Source organism: Pituophis catenifer, unplaced genomic scaffold (genome assembly GCF_029215685.1).
Source record: "Pituophis catenifer annectens isolate HBS135680 unplaced genomic scaffold, rPitCat1.0.hap2 SCAF_1, whole genome shotgun sequence".
In the NCBI taxonomy this organism is placed as follows: domain Eukaryota; kingdom Metazoa; phylum Chordata; class Lepidosauria; order Squamata; family Colubridae; genus Pituophis; species Pituophis catenifer.
The window spans coordinates 295,693,795-295,718,408 of NW_027256881.1; the positions used below are offsets into that span (position 1 = coordinate 295,693,795).

Genomic DNA, 24,614 nt, shown 5'->3' on the forward strand with positions numbered 1-24,614 from the left:
TTAAGAGGCATTTTTGGTGGCCTTCCTTGAAGAAAGACATTGAAAGCTATGTGACCAGCTGTCCAGTTTTTGCTGTGGCAAAGGGGGCTTTTACAGACTGTGGCTAACCCCCAGGCATCGTCGTAAGAAATATCTATGGACTTTATTGTGGAATTGCCTGAAAGTGGGGAGAACACTGTTATTTGGGTTGTTACGGATCTTTTTTCAAAACAGGTGCATTTTGTTCCCTGGCCCAAAATTCCCTCCACAAAGATGATAGCTAAACTCTTTGTACAACACGTGTATAGGTTGCATGGTGTGCCTGAACGCATTATTTCTGATAGAGGAATGCAATTTACATCTCAGTTTTGATGGAAATTCTTGAAGCTGTTGAGAACTGCCCAGGGCTTAAGCTCCTCCCATCACCCCCAAACTAATGGGGCTTGTGAGAGAACTAACACAGTCCTGGAACAGTACCTCAGATGCTACATTAATTACCAACAGGACAATTGGGTTGACCTTTTGCCTTTTGCAGAGGTAGCATATAACAATTCTGTGCATAGTAGCACTGGGCTCACCCCGTTTAAGGTGGCCTCCAGGCAGGACTTTGTAGTTATGCCAGAACTGCCTCAAGAGAAACCACATGCACCCTCCTTAGTGGAGTGGATAGCCCAACTGCAGAACACTTGGCCAGTTGCCTGTAAGGCACTGGAGCTTTGAGCTGCAAAACAAAGTAAGGCACTGGAAGAGGCACACTAGGCACATAAGAAACAAGCTGACAAAAAGTGTGTGAAGCCAAAAGATTTTCAAGTAGGTGACAGAGTTTACCTCTTCACGAACTACTTACAGTCCACCCAACCATCTAAGAAACTTGGTCCTAAATATGTGAGCCCATTCCCAATTAACCCAGTCACTGTGCAACCGGAGTTGCCCAAGAACCTAAAGCATATTCACCCTGTATTTCATTGCAGTTTGTTGAAACCTGAAACTGTATCATCCCTTTGCCCTATACTTGACACTCCTGCTGTACACACTCGGATTGAAGGGGAGCAACAATTTGAAATTAAAGAAATTCTAGATTCCAGAAAACATAGAAGGAGGGTCCAATATCTCATTTCTTGGAAACATTTTCCCCCTGCGCAGTCCAAATGGGTGCATGCTAAACATGTCTGGGCACCTAAACTCCTCCAGACTTTCCATAGAAAATATCCTGACAAACCCTGAAGGGATTGCCGGTTTTAGTGTGATGTATGTTGTAACTGTATAAATTTGTATGGCTAATGCTCCGGGGGGCTGAATGTCAGCTACCCTGATGTTTGCTGCCATAAAATAGGTGGGAGAGAACTGTGGAAAATTTTACATTGCAGCTTTGCAACTGCGGTTATCTTCAAGGCCATGACAGTTGGCTTTGGTATGCAGTGGCCTCCAGTTGCCTAGGTACAAGGGGACTGGGCTATATACCATATCTCAAAGTGCTGTTTTCTGCTCTGTGCCTCAGAGCTTGCTTGAAATTGTTTGTATTCAGTTTGTTCCTAGTAAAAGTACTTTTCTCTAAATCTATGGAGCCAAGGATTTCTCTTTCCTAGGAATTGAACAGAGGCAGCCCTGACATATTGTCTAGCTTGTTGAGTTTCTCGTTTTGGGCGGTGGTTTAGGGACTCATCTCACAACAGTAATCATTGAAACTTTTGAGTATTGTGATCTTATAAATCACCTGCTTCTTTCTTTCCCTTGTCCACTGGCAGATTTGTAATCTAGATTTACATTATTTCCTGTTTCCAATAATCAGCTTCAATCCAACTCTTTCAAATATATGATCACTGTAGATCATATTATTTGTCATATGTTTCTATGATGATACTTGTTGGTGGTGCTTTACCCTCTGGGCAGTTTACAATATACAAGCATTATTTGCAGATTGCCCCCAACAATCTGAGTCTTCATTGTACCAACAGTATTATAGTACTGCATTCTAAGCACTTGGCCACCAGGGCTCCTTAGGTTAGCTCTTTCCCTGTCACTTTCTTCTGAGAAGCCAAAATATCCCAATTACAGAATGTTTAATTGTCCTTTGAATATTGTTGTTGAAATATTGTTTAATATTTATTCTTGCAATGGTAGAGGTGTAATATTTTTATTTATTTTTATTTATTTTATTTGATTTCTATACCGCCCTACTCCCGAAGGACTCAGGGCGGTGCACAGCCAAGCAATAAAAACACATACATACAAAATTTAAAAGTAGAATAAAATCAAATTAAATAATTTTGGCCCCGACAAATTTAAAACCCCAAACTTTTAAAACCAATTTAAAATTGAATGTATAAAATATTAAAAGTTATTTAAAAATTAAAAATCTTTTATAAAAGAGGGGGAAAATTAGGCCAGGCCGGCCTGGTGAAATAGTAAGGTCTTTAAAGTGCGGCGGAAGGTGCGCAGATCCGGGATCCTCCGTATCTCTGGGGGGAGCTCGTTCCAGATAGTAGGTGCCCCCACAGAGAAGGCTCTCTGTATAAAAAATCCTAACAAATAACTAAATATTTTATGTTGAAATAATTCTATTGCTCGGGAGCTCTGACCTTTGCTCTTTTGGGTAATTTTGCTCTGTCCCATTAGGCCTTTTTAGTTTCAGATTGCTAATAATAAAGTGTATCTTGGCATGGCGGGGTTGGAAGGCAGTGTGACAGCTTTGGCAGAAAGGTATCTTTTAATCAGTAACAACAGCAGCAGTACCAATACTAATACTGCATGAAATGAAAATGTTACATTTGCCAATTCCTTGGGAAAATATTACATTATGTTGCATTCCTCTCAGAACTATAGCCAGTCCTTTCTTCATTCTTTTCTGCCAGGAGCAGCCAAATTTAGCATCAAAGGCCTGAAAAAGAGCAGGTAAGTTGTGGTTTGCCTGCTCCTCTGTAACAGAAGGCAAAATTTTTTAGAGGTGATTGGGACCCTCAAGGAGAGAAACTCATTATGATTTAAACCAGCCTTTCTCAACTCAGTGAGCTTCTTAGAATCCAACTAAGTTACCAACCTCATCAGCAAAGTAGGAGTCACAACATTGTAAAAGGCCAGCTTAGATGATTGATCTACAGTGACCTTTTAAGGAAAAGTTTGTGTTTAAGTTTGTTATCCCTACATTTTTTGCCTGCTTTTGCTAGTTTTTGAAAAAACCTTCTTCAGTTTTGTAAGTTGAGAGCCTCTGCTAGGAAATTGAGAAATACACGCTTTTATATAAAAAAAACAAATACAAGCCCATCTTCCGATTGCTGCAATTTAAATCACGAAAGAAACATCTGGGAGAATAGGTAACTTTAAAAACCAAGAAAATACCAAACTAATACTGGCAGGGTAATGTGTGTACATTGTAACCCAAGAGTTTATTCACAGCAGGCAAGAGGTACCTAGGAAAAAAAATGATGGTGAGGTATATGTGGACTGAGATGGGGAACCAAATTAGTAACATATGTACACAACCTCCCGGACATATCACTGTTTAATCTAGCCAAAGAAAACAAATAAAAGCACTTTGTGTACGAAAGCTGGACATTTCTTCCCATTCACCCAATATCTGCAGGTAGAATCTTACATGTAACATGTGAATCTAGACCTAAGGGCAACCAGTAGATGATACCAAACAGATTTCACTGTCACTTGGCTTCCATCTAGTGGTCATCCAGATTCCTGAAATGAAAATACCCCTGGCCTTTATAGGTGTTTTAATCACAGCTCCTGTGAATGTTCAGAGCAACGATGTGCAGTATATTCATCATCATACTTCCCAATGGCATCTCTGGCTACCTGCTTGTTGAAAACAAGTACCAACTTTGCTGGCGCTAAACTTTCTTTGAAAATAGCTCTCTTGCAAAGCTCCATTCACTTCACACTTTCCGCTAATTATAACAATTACATTTCAAAAAATCTGTTGGGCATCCAGACTTTAGGGAGGCAAGAAGGAATTTTCTGATACTTTAGTTCTACTGAAAACTATTTATTTTCAGTTGCATATATATTTTGGAAGTTACAGCATTTCTGTTTTTAGCTGGCACACTTATCTTGGAAGTTACACTATTTTATACATTCTAGATTTTCCTTTGTGGGAAATACTATTCAATCCATGATCTCAACTTAACTTTAATTGCTTCTTTGGAGAGGTATGCCTCAATAGGATATACATCATGTAAAAAAACAAACAGGATATACACCGTGTAAAAAACAGAATTTCCCCTCCAAGGAAGATGGTGTTGAAAATCATATAAACTCCATTAATCTATAATATTTGCATCTTTCTTTTCTGCAAGCTTATGAAAAGGTGAACTGTATATGCTACTTTGATAGAGATTCTACTTGACTTTCAGTCTTTGGCTTTAAAAAGTGGGCAACATGTGGATCCGAAGTTGCATGTGGCCCCCAGAAATTGAACTGACAAATTTTGGCAATAAACTACTAAAAAACAATGTGCATTTTCTCATTTTTAGCAAAAAAATAAAATAAAAATCGAACTAGGAAAGGTTATATGTGTTTTGTTTAACTCAACAGAAAGGAAAATTAAATCCACATATAAAAAAATAAATAACAACAAAACCAGAAAAATTCAGCTCTAATTGATGATATTACCCAATATATGTATATATACATGTGCATATAGATATAGATATATGCATGTATATTGCATATATGTGATAATCAACTCTATAGCCCTATCCCTGGTGACTCAAATGGTACTGTTGCTACCCTCTTGCAGTGCCTGCAGACTATGGGGGCCTGAATGGGAGGACAATAGACTTCAGCTGAATCCTGGCAAGACAGAATGGCTTTGGGTGCATGGAGCTTTGAGATGTGGGACTCCAACATCTTTAGTTCTCAAGGGGATGGCACTACCTAAGAAAGACCAGTGTGCAACTTGGGGGTTATCCTAGATTTGCGACTCTTGCACCAAGAGTGGGTGGCATTTGCAGTTTTGAGAGTCTTTGCTGTGCACAACTTTGTTGTGTATCAGTTGTGCCCTTTCCTGGATCAGGAGTCCCAGGAATGTGCCAGTCATTCAAGCCCTGGTCACCTCATGCTTGACTATTGCAATGCACTCTACTTGGACCTTTGAAGAGCATTCAAAACTGCAGCCGGTGCGGAATGCAGCAGCATGGTCAGTCTTTGGGGCCCTAAGCGTGGCCCATGTTACACCGCTGTTCCGTGAGCTGCATCGGCTGCCAGTTTGGTTCTAATTCAAAGTGTTGGTTATCACCTTTAAAGCCCTTCAAGGCATGGGTCCAGGTTATCTGTGGAAATGTCTCACTCTAAAAGGATTAGCCTGCCCACAGCCATGCCAGCAGAAGAGGCATGCTACAGATCCTGTCGGTCAAGGAAAGTTTGACTGGCAGGGACCAATAACAGATCCCACTCCTCATTCTACTCCTTCCCTCCCTGTCTTTTAGTCACAATTCGTAATTTGTATTTTTATTGCAGTTGGATATATGTGTCTGTATAGTTTTATTGCTTTTACTGTCATAAGCTGCCCAGAAATGCCTTGCGGTGAGATGGGCAGCAAACAAATTTAATAAAATAAACAAACAAACAAACAAATGATCAACTGTCAAAAGTCTACCTGTCCTTGTAAATCTTAACCCAATAATTTATTTGCTAGTATGATAAACCAGTGTACTGGATTATAGAAGTCAAATGGCTCTAAAAAACCGTTTTGGGATCATTTAATTGGCCTAGATGTTCTTGTTTATTTTTCCTAGCTACATTTCCTCACATTTTTTGGGAGGAAAACTGTTTTTGAACATCTTCCTTCCCCACTCCTCCAAAAGTATACATTAGAAAAGGTTTGTTTGTCAACATGGAAAGAGCGCCCTTAAAAAAAGTATGACACTAATGAACAACATGGAAAGGAAAATAAGCATTTCCTGAATTCTTTATTTTCCCAATTCTTCAGGCATCTAGTTTTATTGTACACTGCCTGGAATCCCTCTTTGAGGGAGATGGGTGTATCAGAAATATGAAAAATAAATAAATAAAATCTTATCTCCTATTTTTCTTTTGAAGAGTATTGTATGAATTTACCATTTCACTTATTTTATGGATTGTATTTGCTTTAGATCTCTACTTTCTTGCAAATGATTTTTTTCTCCCTTTTTTAAATCTCAGCAATACTTTTGGAAGATTTACTAGGCTAATAAGACAGGGTTAATTGCCACTCAGAGGCATTTAGGATTGAATAAGAAATTGAACCTGATTTTCTCAAGTCCGATATTCCTAACTTGTTTCTCTCACACTGGTGAAGCTTAGAAGTGTTGGACTTCAGTTCCTGGAATTCTCTGCCACTATGGTCAATGGTTCAACGCAAATGCCTTAATTATTCCCTTCTGTTGCAAAAAATAAAATAAAATAAAATGACAAAACAAACTTTCTACACTTGAAAATCTGCTTGGAGGATGAACTGGGAATTTTGTTGGAGACATTATTAAGAATGAGTCTAGAATTTAGCATGGGCATTCACAAAGTGGGAGCAAGAGGGGCCAATAACAATGCATTGTTATTGGCCCCTCTTGCTCCCACTCTGTGAATGCTATGCTAAATTCTAGGCTCATATGTAACCATGGCATTTGCAAGAAGATATCATCATGAGCTTGTTGTCATTTTGATGTCTTTCTTCTTTGTTATGGATGCCATGCAACATTCTACTTCAAACCTGCATGACCAGATTTTTCAAGGTACTTCCCCAAAAGCAGAAGGATTTGTTGGGTTGAATGCCACAGGCTCACTGCTTGGTCTTTACTTTTAAAATCATGGTAATATTGCTGAAAACAAAACAAAACAAAACAAAAACCCCTGTTGGCGAAACTATAATAAACCGGTTAGCATTTGCTACTTGAAACCATGTTTATGAACATAATAGGTAAAACATGCATGAATTTAGCTTTCCCCAGTTTAAATCATTCTTTCTTTCTAAACGAATATCAGAAAAATACATCAAAATGATCTCAACAATTATTTATAGCATCTGACCATGCTAAAAAGATTTTCTTTGTTCAATACTTTGACTAATTCTCAGTTTCAAGCTTTGACTATAATAAACATCAGATTCTGTTTATGTTTGCTATAAACTTGTCAGTCCTCAATAAACAGATGTACCCACTGGCTGGTTTTGCTGTCGAAGAACTGCCAAAGTGCACACCAGCTCTTAAATTAAATGCTATCGAATCCAGAGAAGTTCAGCTATAAAAGTCCTATTTGAAGCAACTCATCCCACACTTAGCCTTGCTACTGAGGATGGATATTATGTCATCAGCATTCTACCGAAAAGTTCTAAAGGAATTTTACAAACATTCTGCCTCACTTTAACAGAAAGCTAATGTGACCTTTAATACGCTGTTAGACACAGCCTGACTCTAGTAAGTATCAATTAAATTTTATGTTTTGTGGCTCCCATTTTCTTGTAATACATGAACAAAGTTCAAGGGACGACTCCTACTTTGAAGATTTAAATTCCCTATTGAGAGAATTTATTTCTACTTAGAGAACTCTTTGGAGGTTGTGTTTTTGAACTAGCCAGCACAAGTTGAGGAGAAAAAGACTTTGCAAACTCATGTAAGATTCTTGCATTTTCTAAACTCCGACCCCCTTTTTTCATGAGGATTTTAGACATTTCAATTAATTATGGCGCTAATGTCCCCATTTTCTATGATAGATATTTCAGGCTGCTACATCTATCCAGGGTAGATGCATTAGTGGAAACATTGGGAATTGTAGTGCAAAACGCCTAGAGTACATTAGTTGCAAGCCTAACTACTTCCTCTCCTCCCCAACTCATGCTTTTTAACTTGTTTATATCCCATTTTCAGGGTTTCCAGAATTCTTTAAATTCCTTTGATTTACCCAAGCCATTTGGGGATTCAAAAGCCATGATATGGTACTGAATGTTGAGGTATTTGTATACCAAATCTGACTTGGTTAAGGGATGTCAAAAGAACTATCTTGTAGTTTTTTGAAATGATTATTTTCTGAAAATTAAGATGGGGAAAAATACATCTGTGTGCTAGACCGGTGAATAGTGCATTAAGAATTCCACTGGAGCAAAAGATATTATTCTACTCTTCCTCCCATGTCTTTTCTTACACAGCCAGAGCAACAAACTGGGTACTGTTAGATACATGAGAGTGATGTTCCTTGGGATGCAGCAATGGCGTAGAAGGGCTTTTGCCCAGCTCATTCCTTCCCTTCTCAAAAACACCATTACCAGCTGTTGCATTTCTGCATTACCAAACTTCATTCTCTTTGGTTCTATGATACCAATCTGATATTTTTCATATTTAACTTGTCCCTTTGCTATAACTTAATCTTCTTCTAGTGTAAATTCTGTTTAACAGACTCAGGGTTTGTATTGCCTTAGCTTCTGCCACCTGGTCTCACCTTAAATGCCAATGCAGTGTGTAGTTAAAAATTATGGATTAGGAATTAGGGAGGGTCATGTTCTAATTCATTCTCAGCCATGCTCATTCATCTCTCTTAGTCATTTTCTCTCACTGCAGGATTCTCACAGTATTGTTGTTATGAGGAAAAATAGGCCAAACACCATGTACATCATTTGAACAATTTGAACAATTATTTGAACAATGATCAAATAATTACTACAAATACATAACGTGTGGACCTACATAGATTGTCTGATTTAGAAGAAATTGACTTGTTTTTGTGTTGCAAGGATATAAATTTGACTAAAGAAGAGGCAGCAAAATTTTAGCACTTCTGATTTCTTTGGTAGCTAATATAATTATTTAAAATTTAAAAGTATGATTTAAAAGTGAACCAAATATAAAGCAAATGACATGTAAAAGGATAAATACCTTCAAATGTTACAGGTAATAAAAATACCAAGAAACAAAAACCGTTATGTATTTAAAAATCAATCATTCCTATTTGGATGCCCAATGTGTGTCTCCAAGGGCTGCCCAGGGGTACAGCGATGATGGAGGGAAGAATTCAGTAGAGCCCCTAACTCTTGGTTTGGCAATGCCTGAAGTAAAAAGGAGCCACAAACAGTCTATTCAACATACTGTAATATATTCCAAACCAAAATTCACTCGGTGCTGGAAATTACTATCTATTGATGGATTATTTTTCCATTAATGCTCAATTAGCTTTGACTCTATGATATCCATTAATTAGAACCCATTTAAAGGACTTCAGAGCTATTTTAATGGTCCTGTTTGTGCACTTCCCATCCCAATGGTAAATGTTTGTGCAACTGAAATGCTTTTATTTTAACAACGACATCATCTCAGTGTTTCTTTTTTTTTTTTCTCTGAAGGCAGGTGCCCAACTGCTTGTTGCAATGGGGCATGCCACATCTGTGACCTTTTGTGCTGGTCTGTATGGCTAAAAGCAGGTTAGCTATGAAAGAAAATCACCTCACATTATGGAAATCCTGTGGAGCATGGTCAAGATAGTGGCATGTGTTTGCAGTTGTCTGGATTTCTTGCCTTAATTGTGTCTTTCTATGAAACAAAAATGTTGATGTTTCTCTTAAATGGCAAAGGGTTGCTTATTACTTTACATTTTGTACTCGGATAAAGTTAGCCAAATATAATATTGGGTACATAATAAGTCAGCTTTGAAGTGCACATCTGTGTAGAAATGGCCACTTTTTTTTCTTCAAAACATGCATAGCTCTCATGTGGGAAAGGTCTGGATGTATTTTTAATACTGTTTTTGTACCTGTCTGACATAACAAAGGCAAGATCACACGACTGTTTCATTTTTTTTCCAATGCATTCTGGCATGCCAAATTATCACGGGAGGAAAAAATGCTTTTATTTTATTTTTGAAAAAGGAAAAAAAAATAATAAGCTGCTTTTGAACATACTTCAATGGCTCTGAAGACTAGTAGGTAAGCCAAGGGACATTCTCGAGTCCCAAACATTTTTTTCTGACCAATCTCTTCTTAATCTATCAGTCTAAAGCAGAAATAAATGTTATTACAGATTCTGCTATACATTCCTAGCCCATGATTCTGTGCTCTCCTTAGCATATACTACAATTTCAACTCAACGAAATTAAATGAAACAGAGCACTTCTTTCTACATGCCCCTAATGTTGAAATCCTGTAACAAGCTATATTCAGATAAAGTAAGCCAATATGAAAGCCAGCTATTCACCATGTTTAAATTATTGACTGTTGCTTGTCATTGAACAAGATATTTATATTTCTTAAATGTCTCCAATAAACTAGCTAAGCAGTCTTCCAAAAGCAATTAATTCCATAGAAAAGATCCTGTTACCACAGCCACTTATTTTTCAAGTTTTTTTACAATAGCAGAAATACAGAAAAATAATAATCTTGTACTATAAATCCAGACAAAAAAGCTGCAGTCCTTGAATTGCTCAGCATTTTATTTATTTTTTTTTAAAAAAAGGAAATAGTTTTCTTTTCTGTGGAGAAAAATAACCTAGTGTTCTTTCTCTCGCTAAACTGAAGATGAAGATCTGAAAAAGAAAACAAAATTCTTCATGCTGTTTTCCTGTCAACATTATGGCCCGCCAGTCATTGATCGTGAGATTTCTAAGCAGCTCCCATACAGACTAACACCAGCACAAAAGTTTTCATTTATTATTTGGCAGTGGCTAAGCCCACGAAAGGACTTGCAGCGAGACTCATTAGAAAGGCCCATGTCTGCTTGTGTTAAAAAACGTAAGTGTTACAGTCACTAATCTCTGGTGATGACAGAGCAAAGTCTAGAAGCAGATGCTATTCAAAAGGCTATTGTCCTCTTCTTCCATACCAAGATTTAGTAAGTTGTTTTTATATTGTTTTAAGAACTACCTGCTATTGCCAGTATGAAAAAGACCATGCCTGCCTGAAGTCATTTTTTTTTTTCAAACTAGCAGATCACAGCAGCAGAAAGAATAATATTTGATGTCTTGGATAAATGCATGCAAGCAATTGAGACAGGTTATTGAAACTGATTGAGGGCTGAAAGGCAGCATCAGGCCTGCTAAATGTCTGATTTAGGGCTCTAACAAAATGGAAAGATAATTCAGAAGTTTAGAACATCATGGTTTGTTCAAAAGTGGAAGTAGAAGCATCTGTTCTCCATCCATGTTTATTTGATTTATCCAAGGGTTCATGAGTCACCAGAGAGAGGAGGATGCATGTTGACATTTGGGTACAATGTCACCAGCCTTGAAGGAGATAGTAAAATTCCATTACTGAAATGGCCCAGAACATTATACTAACTACTGCCCAGCAACAAATATCTTTTTGGGGATAAGGTTGAGAGGATGGATATCTATGAACTTTCAGATGGTATTGGAGGATACAAATTATCTTTACTTTTTCAGTCTGAGTTCAGACTTGATTTTAAACAGAATCAATTCTGGATGCTTTATGGATCATCTCCTCTGAGGAGGAGACAAAAGAGTAATATTCTGCTTCCCGTACTTGCTTTGATGGTTTTGGAATGTTCTCCTATTGTACATATGATGTGGCATCCTCATATGATCTGTACTTGAGTTTATGGTTATTCCTACAGGTGAAAGAGTTCCACCAGGATGGATAGTTACACTGCCCCTACTTCAGGGGTGAAATCCAGCAGGTTCTAACAGGTTCTGGAGAACCGGGAGCAGAAATTTTGAGTAGTTCGGAGAACCAGCAAATACCATCTCTGGCTGGCCCCAGAGTGTGGTGAAAATGAAGATTTTGCAATATCCTTCCCCTGAAGTGGGGTGGGAATGGAGATTTTGCAGTATCCTTCCCCTGCCATGCCCACCAAGCCAAGCCACGTCCACCAAGCTATGCCCACAGAACCATTAGTAAAAAAAATTGGATTTCACCACTGCCCTACTTATTCTTGATTAAGGAAAATGCATCTAAGAGCCTAGGTGAAAGAAAACATGAAATCCCCATTCCCCAGACTAGATTGCTAACACACCATGACTGATCAAAGTATGAACAAATGGACAATGAAATAGAGGGTACAAACAGGCAAACAAAATAAAGTTATTGAGCCAGTAGAAAATTATCTCAGCATAAAATTTGAAAAATCCTGTTTTGCTTCAATAGTAAGGCCAGAAAATAATGCTGTCCTTATACATTTTAGGCTATAAGTAAAGGGATGGTTTTATTCCTCTAATAGTCCTTACATGTGGGGGGGGGGGAACGGGATTACCAATCACTTTCCTTAATATTGGGTGGCTTTGGGCAAGTATAGGCAGGTGTTTGACATGGCATAGTTAGTTAAGGGTTAAGGCCCACAATAACAAATAATTTATTTATTATTTATTTTATTTTATTGAATTTCTATACCGCCCTTCTCCCGAAGGACTCAGGTGTACAGCCCAAAATAAAACCATGACAATATAAAAATTAAAAGCAATTTAAAACAATTAAATAAATTGGCCAAAAAACTCTACTAAAACAACCCATTAAAATAGTAAAATGTTATTATTATTTAGGCCAGCCCTGCTTGTTGGAATAATAATGTTTTTAGGGTGCGACAAAAGGTACGAAGGTCGTGAATCCTACGAATCTCCGGGGGCAGGTCATTCCAGAGGGTAGGGCCCCCCACAGAGAATGCTATCCCCCTGAGGGTCGTCAGCCGACATTGCCTAGCTGACGGCACCCGGAGAAACCCCTCTCTGTGGGAGTGTACCGGTCGATGGGAGGCTATAGGTGGCAGAAGGCGGTCTGATAAGTAGCCAGGTCCCAAGCCATGGAGCACTTTAAAGGTGGCAACCAACACCTTGAATCGCACCCAAAAGACCGGGAGCCAGTGCAGCTCGCGCAGGAATGGTGTTACATGGGAGCATCGAGTCGCTCCTGTAATTACCCGTGCAGCCGCATTCTGGACCAGTTGGAGCCTCCGGGTGCTCTTCAAGGGGAGCCCCATGTAGAGAACATTACAATAGTCCAGACGGGAGGTGACGAGGGTGTGAGTGACTGTGCGTAGGGAGTCCCGGTCCAGAAAAGGACGCGACTGGTAAATCAGGCGAACCTGATAAAAAGCCCCCCTGGCCACAGCTGTCAGATGGTCTTCTAAAGACAGCTGCAAGTCCAGAAGGACACCCAAGTTGCGAGCCCTTTCTGAGGGGGTCAAGGTCTCACCCCCAATAGTCAGTGATGGAGTCAACTGACTATGATGGGATGCCGGAAACCACAGCCACTCGGTCTTGTAGGGGTTGAATCTAGCTGATGGGAGATATTATCTGTTTGTGACCTTCAATTAGACTATTTATGAATAGAAGGAAGGAAGGAAGGAAGGAAGGAAGGAAGGAAGGAAGGAAGGAAGGAAGGAAGGAAGGAAATCCTACCCAAAGTCCTATCAAAAATAGCCCAGCTGTCCAGTTATAATCCTAGAGGAGGGTATGGGTAAGCTCTTCTGAAAGAGTTGGACCTCTGTCCAAAAATAATCTGGGTATATAGCAAACAGGTAGAGATGGTTGGACATAAAACAGGAAGGAACAACTAATAACGAGTGAGTTAGAAGTACAAGGAAATGGCAATGATGGCAATGAGCCTAATTCTGATCTCATGGTACTCTGGAAGTAGCCTATGGAGACCCATATAGCTGGAATGAAATAGGAAAAATGGCCTCTGGATAATCAAAGTGATAAACAGTACAGCGATCTAAAATCCTTGAAAGATTGTTCTACAATTGTTTATGAAATTAACAAACCCCAGTTCTATTTCCACGTTGAAATTAACGTGGCAGTGGACTTCCGGTTTGCTGCTTGTCCCCGCTGGACGCTCCTTCGGGATCGTCGAACCCACTGCCTGTAAGAGCTGCCTTTTTCAGCGGAATGGCGGCTCGAAAAAACTCCGTTTCCATTAGGAAACGGAGATAGAGCCGGCTGGGGTGGGTAGAGTCCTCTGCCTAATCCCAAAAGTTTTTTATTTACTTTTGGGAGGGAGCGGAAGAGACTCCCCGTATCCCCAGCCGATGCTCCGGGCTCTGGGAAATCTCTGCTACACGCAGAGCTAGGGGGCAAAAGCAAGCCTGTAAATCTGTCAAATAAATTAATTAAAGAAGATATGAGCTGGACCTCTGATCCTGAAGTGCAAGTATTCTTTTTATTTTATTTTGCCTAAGAAGTGAAGTGAAGGGAAAAAAGTTTTTTTAAAATGGTGATTGCTGCTGCGGCTTGAAGAGAGGCTGAAAGGGAAACTCCTTCCGTTTTCAATTACAAAGTAGCGGAATGAATACTTTTGGCTGTAACTGAAGGCAAAACCTCACTCTCACTTCTGGTTTTTTTTCCTTTTTTTTTTCCTTGGGGATCTGATATTGATCTTGGTTGGAAAAAAGTTTTTTTTTTCTCTTTTCCAGTAAATTTTGTCTGCGTGGAAAAATGGCACTGAGACTTATAAAGCTAGACAAACAGGCAGTGGGGGGGATTCCCCCATTAATAAATTACATCAACAAGTTTTAACTCTCCAGTCTCAGAAACCTGACTTTAATATAATAGAATTTCTTCTTGAGGAGATTGTAAGAAGGGATGAGATTGTGAATCAGCAACTTGAAAAATTTAAGTTGGAAATCAAAGAAATTGGTGAATTGGTGAAATCTAAATTTGGCTTTTTGGATCGAAAGATTTTAAAAACAGCTAATGGTTTAGCAGACTTTGTGATTCAGTTGGATGCAAATACTAAATTATTAGAGTCTAAAATGAAAGAAACTGAGGAGAATTTGGATGACAAGATCCAAAAAATTAAAAAGGATTTGGCAAACACTCAGGATAATAGTTCAGAAGACAAACTTAAAATGGAGGCTGATCAAAAGACTGGTAATGAAGAAAATGTACAACAGAGGATTGAAAGAGAAGTTTTAATGATCCAACACAATTTTACAGAATATGCAATTAGACTGAGAGGTCTGCAGGAAAATGACAGAGATGATTTAAGGAAGATATCTTCTGAAATTCTGGCTGGGATTTTAAAGGTTCAACCTGATGAAGTGTTTTGCAGGATTGACAGAATTTATAGAATAAACTCCTGGTTGGCAAAACAAAGGCAATTGCCTAGAGATGTGGTGATTTATTTTACAGACAAAGAAATTAGAAATAATATTGTGCAGAATTCTTATAATTCTACTTTGCAATTTCGTGGAAGAAAGATTTGGATTTTTAAGGAACTCCCACCCAAAATGTTAATGGAGAGGAAGAAATTTGGTTTTCTAGTGAATGAGTTAAAAAAAAGGAATATTCTATTTAGGTGGGACGTCCCAGTTGGTTTAATATTGAGACACCAAGGAGTAAGATACCAACTGAATACTGTCGAAAAAGCGGAAGAATTTTATCAAAAAAATTTAAAAATAAATTTAACATCTTTAGGCATAACACAGGACAAGCAAAAGGAGCTGGAAATAAAGGGAAAACATCAAATTACAGAGGCTGTGGTAGATAAACTGTCTTCGGACTCCTTGGATACCCCAGCTGGACTGTCTATAAATTTGAGAGCAGTGTCATCTGATTCTAATGTGATGAATTATCAAGTTACAGAGAAGTGCGTAAATCAACCAGTTGATATACAAGTGATGGAAAAGACATATGAGATAATAAAACAAAACCAACAAGATCAATTTACAAAGCAGAATGACAACCGATCAGCTGATACACAACTTGTAGGAAGGAAATCTGGATGGAAATGCAACCCGCAAAAGAAAAAGAAAAGAAACAGATCTCGTAGAAATAGTAGTTTCTAAACCAAGCAACAGTGAAGCCAGGGATTTTAAAAAATAAATGAATATGTGAAAAGATATTGGAGGCGAATTATCATTTAATACTATCTTGAGGAAAGTGGCAGATCTCTGCAATGCCGTGATTTTGGGATGTGGAAAGAGCCTTACATTGTTGGATTTGAACTATCTATTTTGGATTTCTTTTACCGATAAATATATTATAACTATTTTGAGTTACAAGGCAAGAGAGTCATGCTGGGGCATGCAGAAGATCTGGCTGTTACCCACTAAGATGATGGGAATTTATAATCCTGATGAAAACCACAATTACAACTATATGGAATATAATTATAATGTCACTCGGGTGGTTGTTTTTACTTTTATATATACATGAGGATATTCATTATTGATGGGGGCAGAAGATGACTGAAGATTTTGAATAAACTGTTGCACCAGGATGCTATGTTACCCTATTATGGATGATGGATTTAATAATCTAGTGGAAAGACATCAAAGAAGATACTAAATGAATTATAAATTTAAAGTTATTGTCTTTTCTCTTTTTATAAAATGGAATGTATATATAGACATATGTATATTTTAGCAGAGTGGGCAGTGGATTATATTTAGAATTGTAGTGTATGGTAATCTTGCAGGAGACTGGGTTGAAATAGGCTAGTTTAGTGATTGATTAGTTTAAGAAAAAGGATTTTTAAGTCATATATTTTGGGGAGTGGAAGAATTGGATAGAACTGAATAAATGTTAAATTTGGAGAAGGCTGCTTTGAAATGTTATATTAATATATATAAAAGATTAAAGGTTATGTTGTTGTAATAATAATATTTTATAAGTTTGGGGGAGGAGAAAAAGGGTAGATTATTGCGAAAAGCGGAGAAAAGCGGAGTTATAAGAATATTATGCTAAGGGTCAGTACTTTGAGGAGTGAGTAAGGGCATGGTAAAATATTATGTAATTAATTATGAATTAGCTTGTTGTTCACAATTATGTTGTGAAGAAGAAGTCACAGGGGGGGATGGGTGGTGAGGGGGGGGTTAGGAAAGAGGGGGGGAAAGGGGGAAAAACTTGTATTTGAAAACTTTTTCAATAAAAAAAAAAAGAAATTAACGTGGCAGCACAGATCTAACATTCTCAACCTGTTAACAACAGATCTAGTGTTGTTTCAAAAAAGCAATAAACCTATTTCTACAAGAGGCTTTGTAAGACCTGAGAAGCACTTCAGAAAGCTAAAATAGATGTAGCCAGGTGTCTGGTCTTCCCTGTTATTCAATAGCCATGGAGGACATTTCCCCCAAAATAGAGGGAGGTTACCTGCCTCATAGCAACCTAAAATCACTAACAGAAACTGAGCAGTTTCCATCTTAAATCATGTCAACAGCTACATTGTCAGTGAAGAATGCTAGATTATACCTTGGACCAACATTATACCTGGAGAAAGGGAAACTTCTGGACAATGTTAAGCTGCTTCATCTGTGGGCTGGGGAAGAGATAAATGTAATGTCATAAGGAGATGCATATAAAAATGGCTATAAGGGCATGTTAAGGGGGTTGTGACAATATGCCCAGAGAATCCAAAAATTGGAGCAAATAGCTCTTAAAAGAAAGAAATAATCCCTTATGCAACTAGCCCTGGCAACTTTACCTCTACCTTCCAGTTTCTACAGGCTTTGGGTATGAATTCTGAGGCTCTGTCACATTAAATTGATCCGTTTGGGGGTACACTGGTATAATTTTAAATCGTTTTTTAATTGGGTTACTGATTTTAATTTGGTATTGTATTGTGATTTGTCATTTTGTAAGCCGCCTTGAGTCCCTAGGGAGAAAGGCGGCATATAAATCGCAATAAATAAATAAATAAATAAATAAATAAATAAATAAATAAATAAATAAATCTGTTTTAATCTCCAGATTTTTATATTCTACAGGCATCCAGCCAAGTTTGACTGACTGAGAAGGAAGAAACTCTTTAACTTCCTTTCCCTCTGAATTCCAATTGCCTGCCACTCATGGGACTATTTAAAAGTTTTTAGGAGACCTCAGTGAGACAGCATGCCATTCCATCTTAAGAGCTAATCAAGTTAGCCAGCATTAAATTTTGCTGTTATTTAGTTGGTTACATTTTAATTTTTCTATCTTAGTTTCTATTGAATATCTTAAACATGTTATAAGAAAGTTTATAACATCAACACTAAATACATAATGAATTAAAATAAACGGGGAGAAGGATCCATGTGAGAGGCTTATCATAGGGTCAATAGAGGAAAATCCTAATTTCTCATTATTTGTACACCTGCCAACTATGCTATTGCTTATAACACTGCCAGTTCCGATATTAAACGATTTGGAGAATTAGCACTAGTAGCTGCAACCCTATCAAATCAGATCAGGGGTGTCAAACTCAAGGCCCGCAGGCCACATCCGGCCTGTAGGGTGCTTAGATCTGGCCCATGGGGCTTCCCTGGAAACAACGAAGGACTGGCCCACGGTGCCTCTGCCAGCGAAAATAGAGCTCGGGAGGCCTCTTGAAATCCACACCTCTTAAAGTTCCAAGTTTGAAAAACATTGATCTATTTTGTGATATGTTAGGCGAGAGTCCATCACAATCTAGATACAACCTAGAATTGTGGATTTTTAGTCCATCTGATCAAAATCTCAATTACTGTAATAAAGAAAGAGCTGGAATATTAGTAACAAATGCCTGTCCAGCCTAGTCCTAAATACTTTCAGTAAAGAAATCTCTTACTCTCTAGGTCAGGAATAGGAAATAGTTTTCCTCCAGGGATTGCAGTTTCATTTTATTTTTAAATGTGTTTTGGCTTCTGAGGTCCACTACTGATGATGGAATGATATTACTAGACTGTGTGGGGCTGAGATTTTAGGCCCTTTTTTCTTGATTTTGGAAGCAGTTCATTTTTTTGTCTTACACAAAACATATATTTTATTACTCTAGAGACTGAGCACAGCTATTTTAAACTTCAATCTATGAAGGGGGGGAAGCAAGAAAGAGGGGGACATGCTGCAAAATTTGGCTGTGTATTTTTTTGGGCAGGAGCTTTAGAGACTGCAAAAATGGGAGCCCGCAGATTGCTTCCCTCCTGCTCCAGATAATTGGTGTCACTTTGGAACTGCACGTACTTTTTTCCTTATGATATGATAAGGCTATTTCCAGTCATGAGAAATAATGTTCTAATAATCCAAAAAAGTTGTTAATTGCCTGGAAGCATCTGTTACTACTCTTGAAACAATAGGGGAACTGACCTCTAAATTAAGCATAAATTTCAAGGAATCTTTTCTTATTTTTCTTTTGTTTAAATGTGACATCAATTTACCTCATGTGATGTCAGTAAAATGGCATATTGTCATGATCTTTCTCACAATTAAAATACAAAAGATGGTTTCACGGTCCTACATATGCCCACTTTCTTAGTTCCTTAGCATTTCTGCAAGGAGTATTTGTAATACATAAAAGTTGTCATTCAGTAATAATTAATAAAACCACACCCTTTTCACATTAATAAAGAAATACTGTAAACACTTCAGCCCCAGTCACATAAATCTTTACACATCATAAAGTTTAATATACCAGAAGCATCTCAGTTGGTTAAAAATATTCTAATTGCAATGAACAACCCGGTATGTTTTCTTTACCTTAGAACTCCAGAATGAAAAAAAGGTACAGATGTGAAATAAATGAAATGCAGTGCAATCACATTTTTTAAAGGAGTAAAATCATAAAATTATAATGTATAGCGGTATTCTTACCCTTCCGTCCGGAATATGGTTTTAAAACTGTCTCCAAGGCTCTTGTACCCGGAGGGATCAGATTTTCCTCTTTGAATTTGGAACCTATAAAAGTAGTGAATGAAAACTTAGAAGCTATACAAGGGTTTAAAAATATACATTTTACAAGTGTTGTAAGAGTTTTCTGAATGTTATGCTCATATTTTATTTTGCACTTCCTTCTTGAATGTTCAATATACATTGTTTCAAGTAATTCTTAGGGATGTAAAAGAGATTTGCCATGAATTTCTTTCAAGTGAAATAACATAGTCTACCAACACGGGCTCTATTACAGCATAAACAGGAACAGACCTTATAGAACCTACAAATGTCTTTAGAATATTTTCTAAAGTATTTTCTAAATAATTTCTTAAAATATTTCCTTAAAAGATCTATATTAATGGCAGTGACAAACCAAAAAAACCCTGATACAGAAGGACACATCTAAAAAAAAACCTGAACAAAACACTATCTATGGGGAACAGTGGTATATGAATGTATATGGCCATGTAAATTATACTAAATAAATACATATTATTTTGACCAGAGCACATAATCAGTCCATGCAGAACCTGTATCTGGAAGTTTCCAAGATCACTTTACAATTTGCAGGACCACCTTCTGCCGCTGATAGCCTCCCACCGACCAGTACGCGCCCACAGAGAGGGACTCCTCAGGGTGCCGTCAGCCAGGCAATGTCGGCTGGCGACCCCCAGGGGGAGGGCCTTCTCTGTGGCAGCTCCTGCCCTCTGGAACGATTTGCCCCTGGAGATACGAAGGATATCAGATCTCCGGGTCTTTCGCCATGCACTGAAAACTTTTCTTTTCCATCAAGCAGGGCTGGCGTGAACCCCCTCCCCCTTTTTTAGTCTTTTTAGTTTTTTAGTTTTAAATTGTCATAGGGTTTTAAATTGAACTCTTTTAAATTGGGCCAGTTATATAATTCTTTTAACAATTTTAATTTTTTATCTGCATGTGTTTCAGCTCTGGCTGTTCACCGCCCTGAGTCCACTAGGAGAAGGGCGGTATACAAATTGAAATAAATAAATAAATAAATAAATAAATAAATAAATAAATAAATAAATAAATAAATAAATAAAAATAAATAAATTTGTAAAGAATAGTACATTATGTTCACAGAATTAAACTGAAAAACAGCTTAAATGTTCTATCGCATCACAGTCTCACAATATTTAAACATCTCTTATGTTTGCTCTTTAAGTTTGTACAGCACTATTACTAGATAACTTCAGCTTTTACATGAAACAAAAGTCTTAGGGCAGTGATCTTTTCCTGTATTCCAGTTTTGCTAAAACATAAAGATAACAGTTCAACACTTCAAATTTTACTAGCTCTAAATCCAGATGGTCTATATCATGGGTGTCAAACTCGTGGCATCATGTTGCCATCACATGACATTTTCTACGTTTTTCCCATTCCCGGACCTGGAATGGGCATAGCCTACGTGTGACACATCTGGCCCACAGGCCACCAGTTTGACACTCCTGGTCTATATTCATTCCTTCTCCCTTTAATTCTGTTATACATTTTGATATATTATATTGTTTCAGTACAATTATATTTGAGCAGTATCATATTGTTTATATGACTTGGAATATTGAAAATAAAAAAGACAAAGAAATATATTGTTTATATACTAATTACAATAGAATTATCTATTAATTATAATTTATATTGATATTAGGAGGAATGTCATATACGTTTACAGCAGTGAGAATAAATGTTGCTCAATACTAGAAGAAAATATCTGGCTGAGAACTTAGACTTGGAGAATATGAACCAATGACAAAGCTAACAGTAAATAATAAAAGTTAAAAGAATGGCTCACACACATATATTACACAGCAAGGCAAATATAATCACTTACAGTTCAGCTTTTAAGTAGGCTTAAATGTCTTCCATAGGGAAAAATAATAAATAGGAATATCTAAATTGGTATTCCTTTTAAATTATTTTTTGTGTTTTAATTTTTGATAAATTTATTTCGCAGATCTATTTATTCCTATATATACATAGGAAAACTTTTTTTTCTCTTTCTATTCAGTCATGTCCAATTGTCAGAGACTGCCTGGAGAAGTTTTCTTGGTGAGGTTTTTCAGAGGTGGTTTGCCATTACCTCTTTTCTAGGATTAAGACAAAGTGATTAGCCAAGGTCACCCAGCTGGCTTTGTGCCTAAGGCAGGACTAAAACTCCCAGTCTCCCAGTTTCTAGCCTCATGCCTTAACCACTACACCAAAATTCATGTGTGTGCCTGTACACACACAAACACTTATATAAAGCAATTTTAGAGACTTTAATTCTTAGCAATCACCTCAAGATTAAAATGGTGCAATTTCTTTCTTTCCAATATTATACTCAATTTTCTATATTTTTGGTAACCTAACTGGATAAGGAAAAAGAGGCTGAATATTCAAAATGAACAGCATTTTTAAAAAAGCTATTGATCAATATGATTTTTACCAAATATGAATTCATTAAGATCCTTTAGTGAATCAGGTATGGATAACAAATATTGAATCAAACTATTTGCTTTGGATGAATTTAATCACACTATGAGTTGAGGTAGAGTCTTCTTTCAGACAAGAATCCCAAGGTGTGAATCTGTAGTTTGGAATTGTTCAGAAAAACAAATACATCTGTACACAAAGCTTACATATACTATAGATTTTATTGCCTACAAAATGCTGTGCAAGGGGATATGTAAGGGGTGGAGAAAATAGTGGTAATAAATGACTATCAATTTTACCTTCAAAGCTCAAAGCGTGATTCATCAGAAACTCTTCTATAACCACATTTTACGGGACGAGGGCTAAATTTTGCTTTTGCTTTTACTGTGTCATCTATTTATGTCTCAGAATAAAAAAGCTGTAGGCATTTTTCTTTTCTGAAAAAAAAAAATCAAAATTACTGCACCTATCTCTCTGAAACTGGACACCATTATCTATTCAGACAGGTTTTGTGCCTGAAAATTCTGTCCCATTTTGTTAAAAAAGTAAAAATATGAATGTAGATTTTGTAGATTTCACCAGTTGATAAATGGGTTTCCAAGATTTTGCTCTTGTAGAGCCACCAAATGTAGTCTGTAAAAATCTACAGTAGTTGATTACTAGATGGATACAAAGAATTAGATAATTCTGTATTTTGTTTTTGATAAGCAGCTGTTATAAGATTTAGAATAGAATAGAATAGAATAGAATAGAATAGAATAGAATAGAATAGAATAACAGAGTTGGAAGCAACCTTGGAGGTCTTCTAGTCCAACCCCCTGCTTAGGCAGGAATCCCTACACAAATAGTTCAGACAAATGGTTATCCAACCTCTTCTTAAAAACTTCCAGTGTTGGGGCATTCACAACTTCTGCAGGCAAGTTGTTGTTATTAATTGTTCTAACTGTCAGAAAATTTATCCTTAGTTCTAAATTGCTTCTGTCCTTGATTAGTTTCCACCCATTGCTTCTTGTTCTACCCTCAGATGCTTTGAAGACTAGTTTAACTCCCTCTTCTTTGTGGCAACCCCTGAGATATTGGAACACTACTGGCATGTCTCCCCTAGTCCTTCTCTTCATTATTTATTTATTTATTTATTTATTTGTTTATTTATTTATTTATTTATTTATTTATTTGTTCGATTTATATGCTGCCCTTCTCCCAAGACTCAGGGCGGCTTACAATGCGTTAAGCAATAGCCTTCATATTTTTGTATATACCTGCTTAGTAGGGCTTTCGGGCCACCCTAAGCGGTGTTCTTTTTTATACAAAGTCAGCTTATTGCCCCCACAATCCGGGTCCTCATTTTACCTACCTCGAAAGGATGGAAGGCTGAGTCAACCTTGAGCCTGGTGAGATTTGAACTTGCAGTAATTGCAGGCAGCTGGTGCTACTTAATAGCACTTTAGTCTGCTGTGCCACCAAGGCTCTTAAACTAGACATACCCAGTTCCTGCAACCGTTCTTCATATGTTTTAGCCTCCAGTCCCCTAATCATCTTTGTTGCTCTTCTCTGCACTCTTTCTAGAGTCTCAACATCTTTTTTACATTGTGGCAATTTGAAGTTCCAATCTCCTAAAATCAAGCCTGAAGCAAATTTTATAATGGTTCGTGTTCCTATTACTTCCAGCTCCACATGATATTTTAGGGCACACATTGAACTCTATAAAGAAGGTATGCTATACTCTTCGGTGTCATGAAAAGTACAATGATAGTGTATTTTCACTGGAACTATCAAATATTAGTCAGAGGCTTAAGAGAAAAAGTAAAAAAAAGAAGATAACTGCAAGACCTTTACTGCAAGATATTGATGCAATCTAAAACTTAACAAACAACCAGACAAATAAAAAAACTAAGCAAATAGAGATGGGCCTTTTACAGAGCCTGCTTTGCTACCCTTCCACTGATACTTTTGGTGGGAAGATTTCATAGGATTCTTTACTTACAGAGACTTTGCCCTTGTAGTTCCAGTGAGATAGAAAATCTTGCTCATATTCTCATATGGTTTCTTTTTTATATTGCCCCAACATATGCTCTTATCTCCCCAATCATTTCTAAACTTTGGAGTCAAACTCTTAAAATTGTATGTTCATTACTTTTTAATAGGTGTTAACTCTACACTCACATACTAGGTGGCCAGAAATGTTCACTAAGTCATACAATTGTGCAAAAATTTAAATTACAGAATATTTGTAGCTCCGGATTTAACATTTTACCTAGTTTGGTTATGAAACATCTGCAAGAAAACAACCAAGCTCAGAGAACATTTTTAATTAGATATGCTTTTTTATAGTCCCATTGTTTTTTTCTCGTAATAAAAAATTGCTACATTAAATTGCCGTTTTCATTTACTCTATGGGCTGGTCAAAGACAGTAATAAAGATTCGATTTATGACAATTCAATAAGAATATGTAGAAGGCTTATTACCTTTTTTTTCTAGCATACATAATTCAAGCAGATTTTAACAGTGTTTTACATTTTGGGGTTTTTTAATTATTAAAATAAAATCAACATAAATAAATTAAATGGTATGATCTACCTAAAACATTTCTCAGTATATATACAGATCCAGCCTTATGTTTTGGACTACTATTTTCATCCTTCCTAGTCACGATGGACAACAGTCAATGATTATGCAGTTATAATTCAGAACA

At 37.1% G+C, this 24,614-nt stretch overlaps 1 protein-coding gene across 1 annotated transcript in view; it reads right to left on the minus strand.

The window, feature by feature from the left end:
- SLC25A21 (solute carrier family 25 member 21) overlaps nucleotides 1-24,614 on the minus strand; it is a 129,127-nt gene that overhangs the window by 57,581 nt on the left and 46,932 nt on the right. The window contains exon 2 of the mRNA XM_070940569.1: nucleotides 19,435-19,518. Coding sequence (XP_070796670.1) covers nucleotides 19,435-19,518 — 84 coding nt within the window. The remainder of the gene's footprint in view (nucleotides 1-19,434; nucleotides 19,519-24,614) is intronic.